The following is a 13,241-nucleotide window of genomic DNA, read 5'->3' as shown; positions in this document are numbered from 1 at the left end:
CATCGAGTCCAACCTATCACCCAACATCATCTAATCAACTAAACCATGGTATTAAGTGTCTCATCCAGTCTGTTTTTAAACACTTCCAGTGATGGTGACTCCACCACCTCCCTGGGCAGCCCTTTCCAATGGCCAGTCACTCCTTCTGTGAGGAATTTTTTCCTAACATCCAGCCTAAACCTCCCCTGGTGCAGCTTGAGACTGTGTCCTCTTGTTCTGGTGCTGGTTGCTGAGGGAAGAGATCAACCCCCACCTGGCTACAACCACACTTCAGGTAGCTGTAGACAGCAATAAGGTCTCCCCTGAGCCTTCTCTTCTCCAGGCTAAACAACCCCAGCTCCCTCAGCCTCTCCTCATAGGGCTTATGTTCCAAACCCCTCACCAGCTTTGTTGCCCTTCTCTGGACACGTTCCAGCTATTCAACATCTTTCTTAAACTGAGGGGCCCAGAACTGGACACAGTACTCAAGGTGTGGTCTAACCAGTGCAGAGACCCTCTAGCATGTGCACTCCTTTCAGGGTTAAACTCGTCAATGAAAAAGCAATGGAAAAACTGTTTATAGTGTTAGTGAGATTATTATTCCCAGAGGGCTCCTCCCCAAATTTACCTCTGTAGCTATGGCAAAAGGAAAGAATTATTTGGAGAAGGGCAACAAACAAGACTGGAGAAATACCTGACTATTAATAGTATTTCTTGGTGCATGTGGCTTAAAAGAATATAAAGGGCTTTCATAAGAAAGAGTAGCTAGTATCTGGCATCTCCTCTGTCTAATGAGGATGGGAGAGCTGCTGCAGATTTTTTTCTTGGCTTAAGTGAAAACATATGGCACGGCATACACTGAAAAAATAAACAGACGTGATCCGTCTAGTATCTCCTCCGTGCATTTAGTCAGTAATTGTGTCATTGCTTAGCTGTAATTATAGGCCTTCTACCTTTGTTCCTGCAAGGTTGTTTTAAGCAGGGTGACTGCTTTGTTTGCCCTGAATCAGTTTGTGTTTGAAGGTGATTGTTATTTCTGAGGGAGTTACTGTCTTGTGACTATCTCAGAAATTGCCTCCCACCAGGAATCTAGGAAGCCATTTCTCCCCCATGGTGACAGGAGAACACAGAGAACATGTTTGGAATACTACAGTTTTATCAAATGCAGTGTGGACTACTGGCTAGGAGACCTCATATTTTCATCTGATACCAGAGGGGCATCTGGAATCGGTGCTGAAGAACTCCCATCTCTGCCCAGAGCACCACCACTTAATAGATGTGTTGTGCAATGGATCATTGTTCTTGGGCTTGGTTTTACTTGGATGTTTTCTTTTGTGTTTGTGCTTTTGGGAAGAACAGTGCTTCAGCAGTGATTTTATTAGTCTCATGGGGCAGAGGTCATTCATCTTCAGTGAAAATGTTGAGTTTTCAGGCATGCAAACGTTGGCATATCAAAATGTTATCAGGGCAGAAGAATCTCTTCTCTTTTCATGCCTGCTCTTTTCTTGCATAGTTTTTTCTTCCACATCAAGTTTCTTGGCACGAGCAGTTCTTTATCTCTGAGAAAACATACTCCCTTGGATATCACAATGGACATTTGCAGCTGACCCAAAGAAAAACTATCAGAAAAGGAAGTCTTCTCCAACCTTCTTTCAGCTCTTTATAGAGGCTGGAGTACCACGTGCAGACACCTTCCCTACATCTGACTGGGTCTGCATTTCTGCTTTCTCTGTTTTTTGCTTTAATTCTCCAGCCTTGTCCTTATTTTGTTAGCTGTACTCTGTTGAACTGATGATTTTCCTGCTGTGAGCATTTGTTGTGGCTGTTGATCTTCATGGGTTCTTACTTTAACAAATAAGCAAGAAGCACAAGCACGTAGAGCTGTTAGTTCTGTTCAGAGTAGATATCAACACAAGATTGTTGTTTCATCTTGAGTTTGAGGGAGATTTCTGAGCTAGCTTATGCTAGAATTTTGCATTTGACCAGAATTGGCAATAGTTGCCAGTATCACGTGGGAATATAGCTATAAAAACGTCGGTGTTTCCCCAGGGAATCGAGCCTCGAGAAATTAAGTAAGAGGTTTGACGAGAAGAAAAAAGTTTCAGAAGAGGTAGGGGATCAGCTTTTCATTTCTGAATAAAGCCTTTAAAGGGAGGTTATATTGTGAATTTTCAAGTTAAATCCACTCTCTCACTCTTGAGCTCTCTGGATGAAAGTACAGCCCTCCGGTACAGTTCCTCATTTCAATCAAAACTGAATGAATGTGCTCAACGAACAGTCTTTCTCCCAACCCACTGAGAAGGAAAAGGTGCCCCAGAAAGACCTCAAACTCCCAAGTTTGCAGTTAATTGTGTGACTCCATATTGGAATTCTTCACAGAAGTTTTGAATGCAATTGGAGACATGGATGTTATTCCTGTCTTTGACCTCCTAGGGGGAAGAGCAGGTCTTCTCTGGCTTTTGTGTTTTGAAGTACCACGTCTTAACACACCCACAAGGGTCAGGAGTATTACAAGTCACTCTAGTGGTTACTGATTTTTGTACCTTGAAGACATTCATTGCCTGGCCATCTGTGAAGGGGCATCAAAATGAAGCAACAAAGGGAAGAACAGCCCTCTCTAGTAACTGTTTTTATTTTCCTGATTCTTTGTGAGCAGTACATTGTGAACCTTTCCAAGGACACTTTTCATTGGACGTGAATTGGCCTGTTTCTACGTGCTTTATTGCTTCCTGTGTATCAAGCTTTGAGTTCGGATCAAAATGGTTAATGCACGGTTGTTGCAAAATGTTGCCCATTTCTTGGCATAATTGTTTTTAAACTTAATGTTCCAACATTCCAGGATCTGGGATTATGTTGGGAACTAAGCTTGTGTGTGCAAAAACAAACTGTTGTTTGTGAAGAAACTCTTGCTCGAAAAAAAAATAATCCCTGAAGGCTCCAAAACTACGAAGTAAATGAAGAGTCCAAATGTTATGTCTTTTATTTATATCTTGGTATAAAAACAGACCTTAAGGGCTTTCTGAAGCTTTCATTTAATACATGCTAGGTTTTCCTAACATTGTTAGGGAGGTACTATCCATATTCAGTCTCCTTTTCTTTCCTTTTCTTTTGTGTTTTGTATCTGTGCCACACCACATGCCTTTTGTCTTAATACCACTAAAAATCATCAGTGGAAGCACTGGAGGTGTTGGAAATAGTGCCAGTGGTAAGTTGGTAAGGTGTATCTCAAGAAAATCAAGTTTCTGGTACATCTAATAACCTCAAGAAATAATTCTGTTGTATCTAAACACAAGGTATGATTTGGGGATGGATTCTTGCAGTTTGTATTTCAGTGTCTGAAAGCCAGTTCACGTTTGCAATTTGCTTCTATGTTCTGGAAGTCTGTGTAGCTACTGGTTAGGCCACACCTTGAGTACCGTGTCCAGCTCTGGGCCCCTCAGTTTAAGAAGGACATTGAGACACTTCAGCATGTCCAGAGAAGGGCAACAAGGCTGGGGAGAGGCCTCGAGCACAAGCCCTATGAGGAGAGGCTGAGGGAGCTGGGATTGTTTAGCCTGGAGAAGAGGAGACTCAGAGGAGACCTTATTGCTGTCTACAACTACCTGAAGGGAGGTTGTAGCCAGGAAGGGGTTGGTCTCTTCTCCCAGGCAACCATCAACAGAACAAGAAGACACAGTCTCAAGCTGTGCCAGGGGAAGTTTGGGCTCGAGGTGAGGAGAAAGTTCTTCACTGAGAGAGTTGTTAGCCGTTGGAATGTGCTGCCCAGGTAGGTGGTGGAGTCACCATCCCTGGAGGTGTTCAAGAGGGGATTGGATGTGGCACTTGGTGCCATGGTCTAGTGGTGAGGTCTGTGGAGACAGGTTGGACTCGATGATCTTTGAGGTCTCTTCCAACCTTGGTGATTCTGTGATGCTTTGTCTTGAAAAACCCTCATGCAGGGAATTTCAGATTCATTTTAATACCATTGTACTTACTGAATTCACAGCTTCAGTGTAACACAAATAATAATATGTGTCTACAGCTGCACATTGTGGTTCTAGGAGAGAACTGGAGGACAGAGTAAGTGGTGGGACTTGGGTCCGTGGCCTTGTGCTTGGCACTATGGTGTCAAATCCTTCTACAAATGATGACTCCTCAGCTCCTGTATGGAGTGAGATCATAAGGAAAACACTTATGAAAAAGGACCTTTATACAAAGCTCAACTTTTGGGTAGTTTAAAAAAAAGAAAAAAGAAAGAAAGCTCATGCACTGGGTTGGTACTTGCAGTTTGTTTGTAAATATTGTGATTTCTTTAATCCATAGCATTGAGTTTGGCTTACTCTCCCCACTAAGCTGACACACACATAGCATTTTGTTGTTGAGGGACAGGGATCCATATGCAGAGGAGGCTGGCATACTTCAGGGATGTCTATTAATCTCACTCTAGTAAATGTACTCTCAAAAGCTGAAGCTGGTGCCCAGTGCCTTGCAGAATTGCTGGCTAAAGGTGTTACAGCTGGGAGAGCAGTTGTGAAAATGGAAGCTGACCACAGCTCTCTGGGCAAACACAAAGAACCGCAGCAGCACACTGTTCCCTCACCCTAGTGCATGGTATTCAAATATTTACTGCTGGCAGTAAGGATCTGTAGACTTTCTGATTTTAGGGGAAGATGGCTGGTGTGGACAACCGCAAAAATTGCAGCCTCTTCTCTTGGCCACTTGAAAGTGCATGAGCAGCCCAGTTTGCCTACTTTTAAGGCAGGCAGAAGGTAGACCCTGTGAGATGCCTGCAGTAAGCCCTGTGGAGTGGGATGGTCTCACATCCTTTTTTGAGTGATACAAGCGAGAAGCTTATGCATTAGAAACGAGAATGTTAAGTGTTGTTGACATTCACGGTGAAGGTCTCCACTCCACATAAATAACAGAGAAAAAGGCTAGCATTGAGACTTAGAATAGGTCTCACTGTGTGGTCACTGCCTGCCTAATTTCTATTTACTTTTAGTTTTTCCCAGTGTCTGAAAATTTCAGGGTCAACCTGAAGTCAAGACGTCGTTGCGTTCAGAGAAATCCTGCCGTCCTGAGCAGCCTTTGAATCATCTGATGTTACAAGGCAAAGCTGATAGAATATGTCATGATAACTCAGGATAAATGCAGTCAACTGCTTCTCTAGATGGGAGGAAAATGTGCAGACTTCTTGCTTTGTTTGTATAGTAATAGTGCGTGCATAGTGGTTGATAGATGAATGGGTTAAATAATCCCCAGCTCTCCCCAGTAATCTAAATTCTCCATGACAGGAATAAAATACAATAAGGTATGGCTGCAGAAGGCTGCTTGCCGTGGTAATGTGTTTGTTATTTAATAAGGGTGGAAAGTGAGGGTGAAAATGCAGAATATTGGTGTTAATTTCCATTAATTTATCATTAAAGGATGGTAGTGGACCCATGTGAAGAATATATAAGCCAGAGGGCTATCTGAAGATGAAAGCTTTTGCAGAGGACTTCTTATCTAGGAGTCAAAGGCCTTATTCTGTTCCTAGTTATGTCACTACCTTGCTTTGTGATCTTCAATATATTTACTTCTCTCAGAGTATGAAGACATTTACTGCTTTTAGAAATGAGAATAGGTGAAGGACCTGAGAGAGTGAATTGAGGAACCTCTGTGTATGTATCACCTTAGAGCCTTTGACTTGAAGGAGCTGTATGGAAGCCACATGTGTTTGGAGTAAGTTTACTTTCATAATACTGCAACTGGAGTTAAACAGCACAAACATTCCTCCCTTTATAGAACATATTTATGTACACCATGTTCTTATGCCTACCATTTGGATGGTTTCAGGTAATGAGAACCACTGCATTACTTGCTCTTTCTGATGTGAACTGTTGGGGCTAACACAAAGTGGGCTGCCAGTGAGATGCTGCTGAGATGCGTGCCACTCCCAGGACAGCTAAACGCCCTAAGAATGGTGGCACTGCCATTGCCATTGAAACATCAGGTTTCTCTACAGACTGGAGGAAGGACTCAGTATTGATAACATCTGCCTTGAATCTTGTGAGGATGACTGGGAGGAACAGTGCAGAGGAAGTGATACTGCCGTTGGGTTTACTCAGCCTTCAAGCAGTTACCAAAACTGTGGCCGCTGCATGGCCGTTGGATGATCTGCGTGAAATGAGGTCGGTGATGGAATTCAGTTTCCAGTGGGAAGTTTGTATTTCACAGTTAATTAGCACCTGCTGTGCTGGTTTGGCAACTGGGAGGAGGCCAAAGATTAAATGCTTTTCAAAGATGAATTCACCATTTATCCATACTGGTTAGGGGAGGAGAGTAACGGGGAAGAAATGCATGGGTTGGCCCGAGCTGTTCTGTTCCTGCCTGCTCAGTATGTCTGAAGGATTCCATGGAGAGTGCAAGGTAGCCACAGTGCAGACATGCTAACTCACCTTATCTGGGCTAAACATGATGTAAACCTGCTGGATCTGCAGGAGTAAATTCTGTGCCAGCAATGAATGACAGGCAATAAGTTCTGCTTGCTGTGAGCTGACCATCCATGGAGGCCTGCAGGTGTCTGTGCTACACTCTCCATGATTCATGTTTCTGGGCATATGGTGCTGAGACATACCAGCTGGGCTGATTTGCTGGGGTTCTGCATTGAACAAAAGTACCTGAAACATTTTAATTTAGGAAAAGGCCCTCAAAAGAATTAGAGACCTGTTTGAATAGGATGAATTCTGTCACACCTGAGCTGGCTGTGTGCCTTGGCCCTGGAAATGAGGGGAGTGCACACATACCTGTTGCTTATAACAGGAAGGACTTTTTTTTCCTTTGTAGTGCTCAGAACATGTATACTCAAGCCCCTCTTGGCCTCTCCTTGCTGCACAGGTATACAAGGCAGAGCACACCCACCACTATGTCTGTTCTCACATGCCAGGCAAGAGGGAAGGTGTGCCTGGGCTAGCATTGTGTCTGCATCCACACTGGGTAAACCATCTGGAAAAAAAAAAGTAAAAATCAAAACAAATTGTTGAGTAAAACAATCTTTCTTTTAAGCATGGGTCCCTGTTAAAGCAAGGATTGTGTGCCACTGGGTCCTTTGAAAAAAATAAAAATCAGAAAATGAAATCAATGGATGAATAGAGAAAAGCTGACAGTTACCAAGAACACAATATGCTTCCCTGAAACACTGTTCTTGGCTTGCTCTGTTCTTTGTTCTTTGCTGTGTTTGATACAAGTAGGTACCAATCATGAGCTCTGTCCCTCTCCTTTAAGAATATGCCTATCTACCCCAGAGAAACCTGCTGTTCTGTGTGCCAGCTGTTCACACTGCTGTCCCACCCCAGTGGTGGAGTTCTGTCTGAGGTGCAGCATATCCAAGTCTGCTGCTAATCACATTTGTTACTAAATTAGGTAAGGATTTAGTATAAATTATTAGAAGTTTAACACCAATGTATCCAACATCAGAACTAGTTTGGTAGTGAATAGAATAGAATAGATTGGAAAAGACCTTTGAAATCATCAAGTCCACCCCATCACCCAACACCATCTAATAAACTAAACCATGGCACCAAGTGCCACATCCATTCTCTTCTTAAACACCTCCAGTGATGGTGATCCAACCACCGCTCTGGGCAGCCCATTCCAATGGCCAGTCACTCTTTCTGTGAAGTTCTTCTCAACATCCAGCCTAAACCTCCCCTGGCACTGCTTGAGACTGTGTCCTCTTGTTCTGGTGCTGGTTGCCTGGGAGAAGAGACCAACCCCCACCTAGCTACAACCTCCCTTCAGGTAGTTGTAGACAGCAATGAGGTCTCCTCTGAGCCTCCTCTTCTCTAAGCTAAGCAACCCCAGCTCCCTCAGCCTCTCCTCACAGGGCTGTGCTCCAAACCCCTCTACAGCTTTGTTGCCTTTCTCTGGACATGTTCCCAGCTTAATATCTTTCATAAAATGAGGGGTCCAGAACTGGACAAGTTGGACTCAAGGTGTTGCCTGACCAGTGCTGAGTACAGGGGCAGAATGACTTCCCTGCTCCTGCTATTCCTGATGCAGGCCAGGATGCCATTGGCCTTCTTGGCCACCTGGGCACACTGCTGGCTCATATTCAGCCTACTATCAACCAGTATCCCCTGGTCCCTTTCTGCCTGGCCACGCTCCAGCCACTCTGACCCCAGCCTGTAATACTGCATGGGGTTGCTGTGGCCAATGTGTAGAACCCAGCACTTAGATGTGTTCAGTCTCATGCCCTTGGACTCTGCCCATCTGTCCAGCCTGTCAAGGTCCCTCTGCAGAGCTCTCCTACCCTCTAACAGATCAACAGCTGCCCCCAACTTGGTGTCATCTGCAAACTTACTGATGATGGACTCAATCCCCTCCTCCAGATCATCAGTAAAGATGCCGCTGTTGTGTAGAATAGGTCTTTTTAATCTGCCCAGAAGCCACCGCATGAAGATAGAACATGTTGGTTATTGCATAGATCATGGGAATACCGATCATGCTGTGTGTACACTGGCTTAAGTCTTGAAGATTTGGCCACTCTTTTGTCCTTGCAAAAACTGTCAGTCCTCAACAGACCAGTATTCAGCCAGTTGCTGTGCACAAGACCTGTTACTTGAAACATGAAAGACTTTTTCTTTGTAGCTTTTCTAACATGTGTTTGCATCTATTATTACCACTCAGTACATAGGTGTATAAGGCAGACCACAGTCATCCCCCTTGCAGTTTCTCACTTACCCTGAAGAAAGCATGCTCCATCAATTAATTTTATATAAGACACATGATGTCCTGGTGCCTAACTTTCTGTAGCCTACTATCTGTGATAGTAGTCTTAGCAGTGGTGATTTCAAATGACCCTCTACCATCACTCAGCTGTAGTGAAAGATCCTGCCACTGCTTCTCTATGGTAGGTATCGTCATTGGCTTGTGGAAGGCTGCAGACCAGCCACAGCAGCATCTGCAACCTTGTCCTGAGAAGGAGATCTTGTCCTTCCATCCTGATGACAGTGAGCAAGTGCCAAATGCAAGTGCCCACCTGAGCAGCAGCATAGTGGCCGTCATCTAGTAGAGCTCAATCAAAAAGATCTAGTGCCTCTCACCCGCTTTTCCTGTTAGCGCTTGTAGCTCCTGCTCTGGGCTTCCAGTGAGGATGCCAGACTAAACAAACTGGCATAGAGGGCATCTGTGCCACCTTCATTCCTACTGTGAGTCAACACTTGGCAGTGAAGTGTTTTGTCTTTTATTGAGCTTTGTTCAGCACTTTTGAATGATAACACCATGATTTGTGCACCATCCAATCTTGAATGCTGTGTGCTTGACTGTGGGAGCTGCTGAAGAGGTATCTCCCATTTGGCCCTTTGTACTAAATGTCCTACACTGCTGTTTGTTTTCCCCTGTGTTTTCTCTCTGACAGGAAAGGGAAGCATCTCCATCCTAAAGGCTGCCATATCCAGTCCTGAAGTACTCACATTTCATTCCTGAGCATTCACTATGGAGGACTGGCAAGATGAGAAAACCAAAATTACATTTGAGTGCATTAGTCAACTCTATTTAATGTGCTTTTTACTATAGTATATAGGATGGCCTCCCAAGTAGTGCAGAGTGTTAATTTCTGGGTGGTAGAGCAAACCTGGCATCAGAAAAGCTTGGTAGATGGGAGGTTGCAGCCCTTGACATGCAATCCTTTGATCTGTTTTCTGAGAGTGTAGGAAAAAAAATCACAGTAACATACACTGTCCAGTAAATGTCAGTGTATGAGAGAGGCCAAGGAGAGGACTATGGCATGGTGCCATTAGAGGTCACAACAACCTACTGCTGTTGCAGCAGACGTAGTGAAATAGCATTCCTGTTGGAGAGGGAGCCTGCTGCCAAGGCATCAAAAGAAATTCTTCAGATGAAGGAAAATTAAGCAAAACAACTATTTCATTAAGCAAAGTAAGTTACTTTTACCCTACAAATTGCCTCTTTCCTTACTCCACTCCAAAATAAGATCTTCTGAAAGTAATCACAGTTCCCATCATGTAAGGGTTAGCAGGGATCATCAGTAGTAGCTGGTTAAAACCTTCCCCAGATCTAAAAGTGACCATCAGAGTTTTCTATTTGTCACCCTTGTTTGTCTGCCTTGTGGTTCTCACCAGTGTGTTGTCAGGTTGAAAGCCATTTGGCATGTGGGCTACCTTGAGCTTGTCCCACACCCTTGTCCTGTAGTTTCTGCAGAAGGATATAGTAAATAAGAACAGAACTCTTTATTAGAACGGGGCTTCCATAACTGTGCTTATTGCAATAAGTAGTGTTTATCAGGAAAATAAGTTCACTGTAAACAGTCACTTGATGTCACTCACCTTAATGTTCCTGTGTAACTGTTAATCTGTGGTAAAGAAATGAGACTCCTTTATGTCTTTTGACTGGTTGTTGCCTGAAAACTTTTGAACTGATTGACTAATATATATTTCAGGGAAAGACATAACAGATATTTGCAGTCTCCCAAGGAAAAGGGAAGGGTGGGTAATTGTCCATAATCCTTTCAAGTTTAAAATGAAGCTCAGAGAAGCCATATGCACAGTCAGGAAAGGATTGAAAGTCCATATGCATCAAGGAGAATTCCAGGCTTATGGAAGGGAAAATCACTGGAGGCTGCCAGATACACAGAAGCTGTACCTGGACACAGGAAATCCCTGATTTGAACATAATTAAATGGTAGGAGGGAATTTCAGGGAAATACTGTATCTGTTTCCTTTGCTCTTATGCTCCTCTTTGGCACCTGCTTACAGTTACACTTAGAATCAGGATTTAGAAACAGGTGGACTTTTTGTTGGACCCAGTACAGCCTTTCTGAAGTTACTGGTACATTTGCAAAGCCAGACTAGCCAAAGCATTGCTGCTTCTTTGGGTGCTTGGTGCCATGGGTTAGTTGTTTAGGTGGTGTTGGATTGGTTGATGGGTTGGATGCGATGATCTTGAAGGTCTCTTCCAGTCTGGTTTATTCTATGTATTCTTGGCCCTGGACAGATGATGGTAAAAAGAATTTTGAACATTTATGGGGGAGGGAGGAGGGAAAATTAGCAACAAAGGACAAAATTCAGAAGGAAGCAGCTTCAAACATTTCCAAAGCTGATAGAATTGTTTATGTGTAATCAACATGCTTCTACAATTTAATACATTTAATATGTGTGTGTGTCTATGCTTGCAGAACTTATACCATCTGGCTGTTCTAGCATTCACTGGGTGTCAGTGTAAGTTGTGGTTCCATGGGCATTTCTTTAAGCAACTATTATGGTTTAACTGGATTCTGCCATAAAGCAAGCCAGATGGAGGAAATGAACCTAACCTAAAAGTAGCCCAGGAAAATAAAAAGCATCAGTTTTGACCTGGTTCTGTTCCTACATCCAGTTCACCACTCAGTTGCATACAAGCTTGTCTGAAAGCAAGCATTGACAGTGATAACTGGCTTTGTCATGTCTGAAGTGTTTGTGAAACTGCAATCTCAGAGAAGTGACTATGAAACCACTGCCTTCAACTACTGTGTGTGTGTTCCCTGTCACTCTTTCTTTGCAAGGCATTTGCAGACTGCATCAGAATTTGGCACATGCCTCTGCAGCCAGTGTGTGAAGTTCATTGCCCAGAGAAAATAGGAGCATACAAGTTAAAGTGTTTGTTCCTAATGTGAACCTTATTTCAATTCCTCGAAGTAACTGCTTCAGATACTTTACATCACTTTGTCTTTCATTTCCTTTAGAAGTGAGAACTTGTTCTTAATTTCTTCTTCCTTTCTCCTCAGATAATCTGATCAAAGCCATCCTGTCAGCAACCAAAGATTACCGTCTAACTCCAGCTCTTGACAGGTAAGAAGAGACCTTTTAGAAGAGAAGTGATTGTTTTCCACATTTCCTGAACAAATTTTGCTACATGTTTTTGACAGAAATTATTGCCAGCACATTTGGCTCTGCTCTGGAGGTAGAGTAGGAGCCAGAGACCGAGTCCTCTTTCCAGTAAACCTTTAAACTCTGGTTAAGACCTCTATTAAGTTAAACATGAGCAGAAAAAAGCACTTACCTTTTGACTATTTCCTAATCTTTTGTTTCATATGCTGTTAGGATACACCCTCATGCCCCTTTTCCAAATATGTGAGTAGTGGGGTTTCAATAAGTACATTACTCTTTTTCAACCTTTCTGTCAAAGCAACAGGGTCACAAGAAACTCTTCAAGGGAAAGAAGGGACTGGCTTCTTTTAGCAATGTTTTCTAATAACCTTCCTCTTAAAGCAGGAATGTGTGATTTGATGGCCAAGCCTGCTGTGATAGCAGTCTTTTGGATCCTGTGGTATTTGAATTAATAGCTTTAGAAGAAGCTCCTTTTATTCTTCAATCCTGTTGTAGAGGTCGTTTCTGAAACTCACTGGCGTGTTTGCTATCAGCTTCCCAATGATAGTCTTTTAGTCTTTCCTATCCTTGCTTTTCTGTCATTTGTTTTGCAGTGTTGGTTTAATGCCACCTCTTGGATTAGAGGTAGTTTCTTTCAGAAGCTTTTAGAGGTTTTCACTTGGACATGATCTCTTTTCAAAGTCCTGGTACTACTTCTTTCCAAGCAGTGGCACTTGAATCCAGGCTCACAACACCGTTCCTACTTTCCAAACACACTAGATTAATTTCCTGGCCCAGTTCTCCTGCCCACTTTTCCATGGCAAAGTTCATAAGCTTTTCCAGCCTTTCTGTGCCTCCCTGCATCTCTCATGTTCATGGAATCAGAGTCATAGAATCAATAAGGTTGGAAAAGACCTCAAAGATCATCAAGTCCAACCTGTCACCCAAGACCTCATGACTACTAAACCATGGCACCAAGGGCCACATCCAGTCCCCTCTTGAACACCTCCAGGGATGATGATGACTCCACCACCTTCCTGGGCAGCACATTCCAACGGCTAACAACTCTCTCAGTGAAGAACTTTCTCCTCATCGTGAGCCTAAACTTCCCCTGGTGCAGCTTGAGACTGTGTCCTCTTGTTCTGGAGCTGATTTCATGGGAGAAGAGACCAACCCCTTCCTGGCTACAGCCTCCCTTCAGGTAGCTATAGAGAGCAATAAGGTCTCCCCTGAGCCTCCTCTTCTCCAGGCTAAACCACCCCAGCTCCCTCAGCCTCTCCTCATAGGGCTTGTGCTTGAGACCTCTCCCCAGCCTCGTTGCCCTTCTCTGGACACATTCAAGTGTCTCAATATCCTTCTTAAATTGAGGGGCCCAGAGCTGAACACAGTACTGTGTTGATTGTGGAGCTTGCCTGCTGTACTTACAGTTAGGAGTTACTC

General features: G+C 43.6%; 1 protein-coding gene across 9 annotated transcripts in view; it reads left to right on the top strand.

Moving 5' to 3' along the window:
• The window catches only part of ST3GAL3 (ST3 beta-galactoside alpha-2,3-sialyltransferase 3), a 212,914-nt gene that overhangs the window by 137,698 nt on the left and 61,975 nt on the right, over positions 1-13,241 (top strand). For all 9 annotated transcript variants that reach the window (XM_054165700.1, XM_054165706.1, XM_054165704.1 and 6 more), the window contains one exon: positions 11,720-11,783. In XM_054165700.1, the coding sequence (XP_054021675.1) occupies positions 11,720-11,783 (64 nt within the window). The remainder of the gene's footprint in view (positions 1-11,719; positions 11,784-13,241) is intronic.

This window comes from Dryobates pubescens, chromosome 11 (genome assembly GCF_014839835.1).
Source record: "Dryobates pubescens isolate bDryPub1 chromosome 11, bDryPub1.pri, whole genome shotgun sequence".
NCBI lineage: Eukaryota > Metazoa > Chordata > Aves > Piciformes > Picidae > Dryobates > Dryobates pubescens.
Note: the sequence above shows the minus strand (reverse complement) of the source record. Positions and strands in the feature narration are given on the sequence as shown.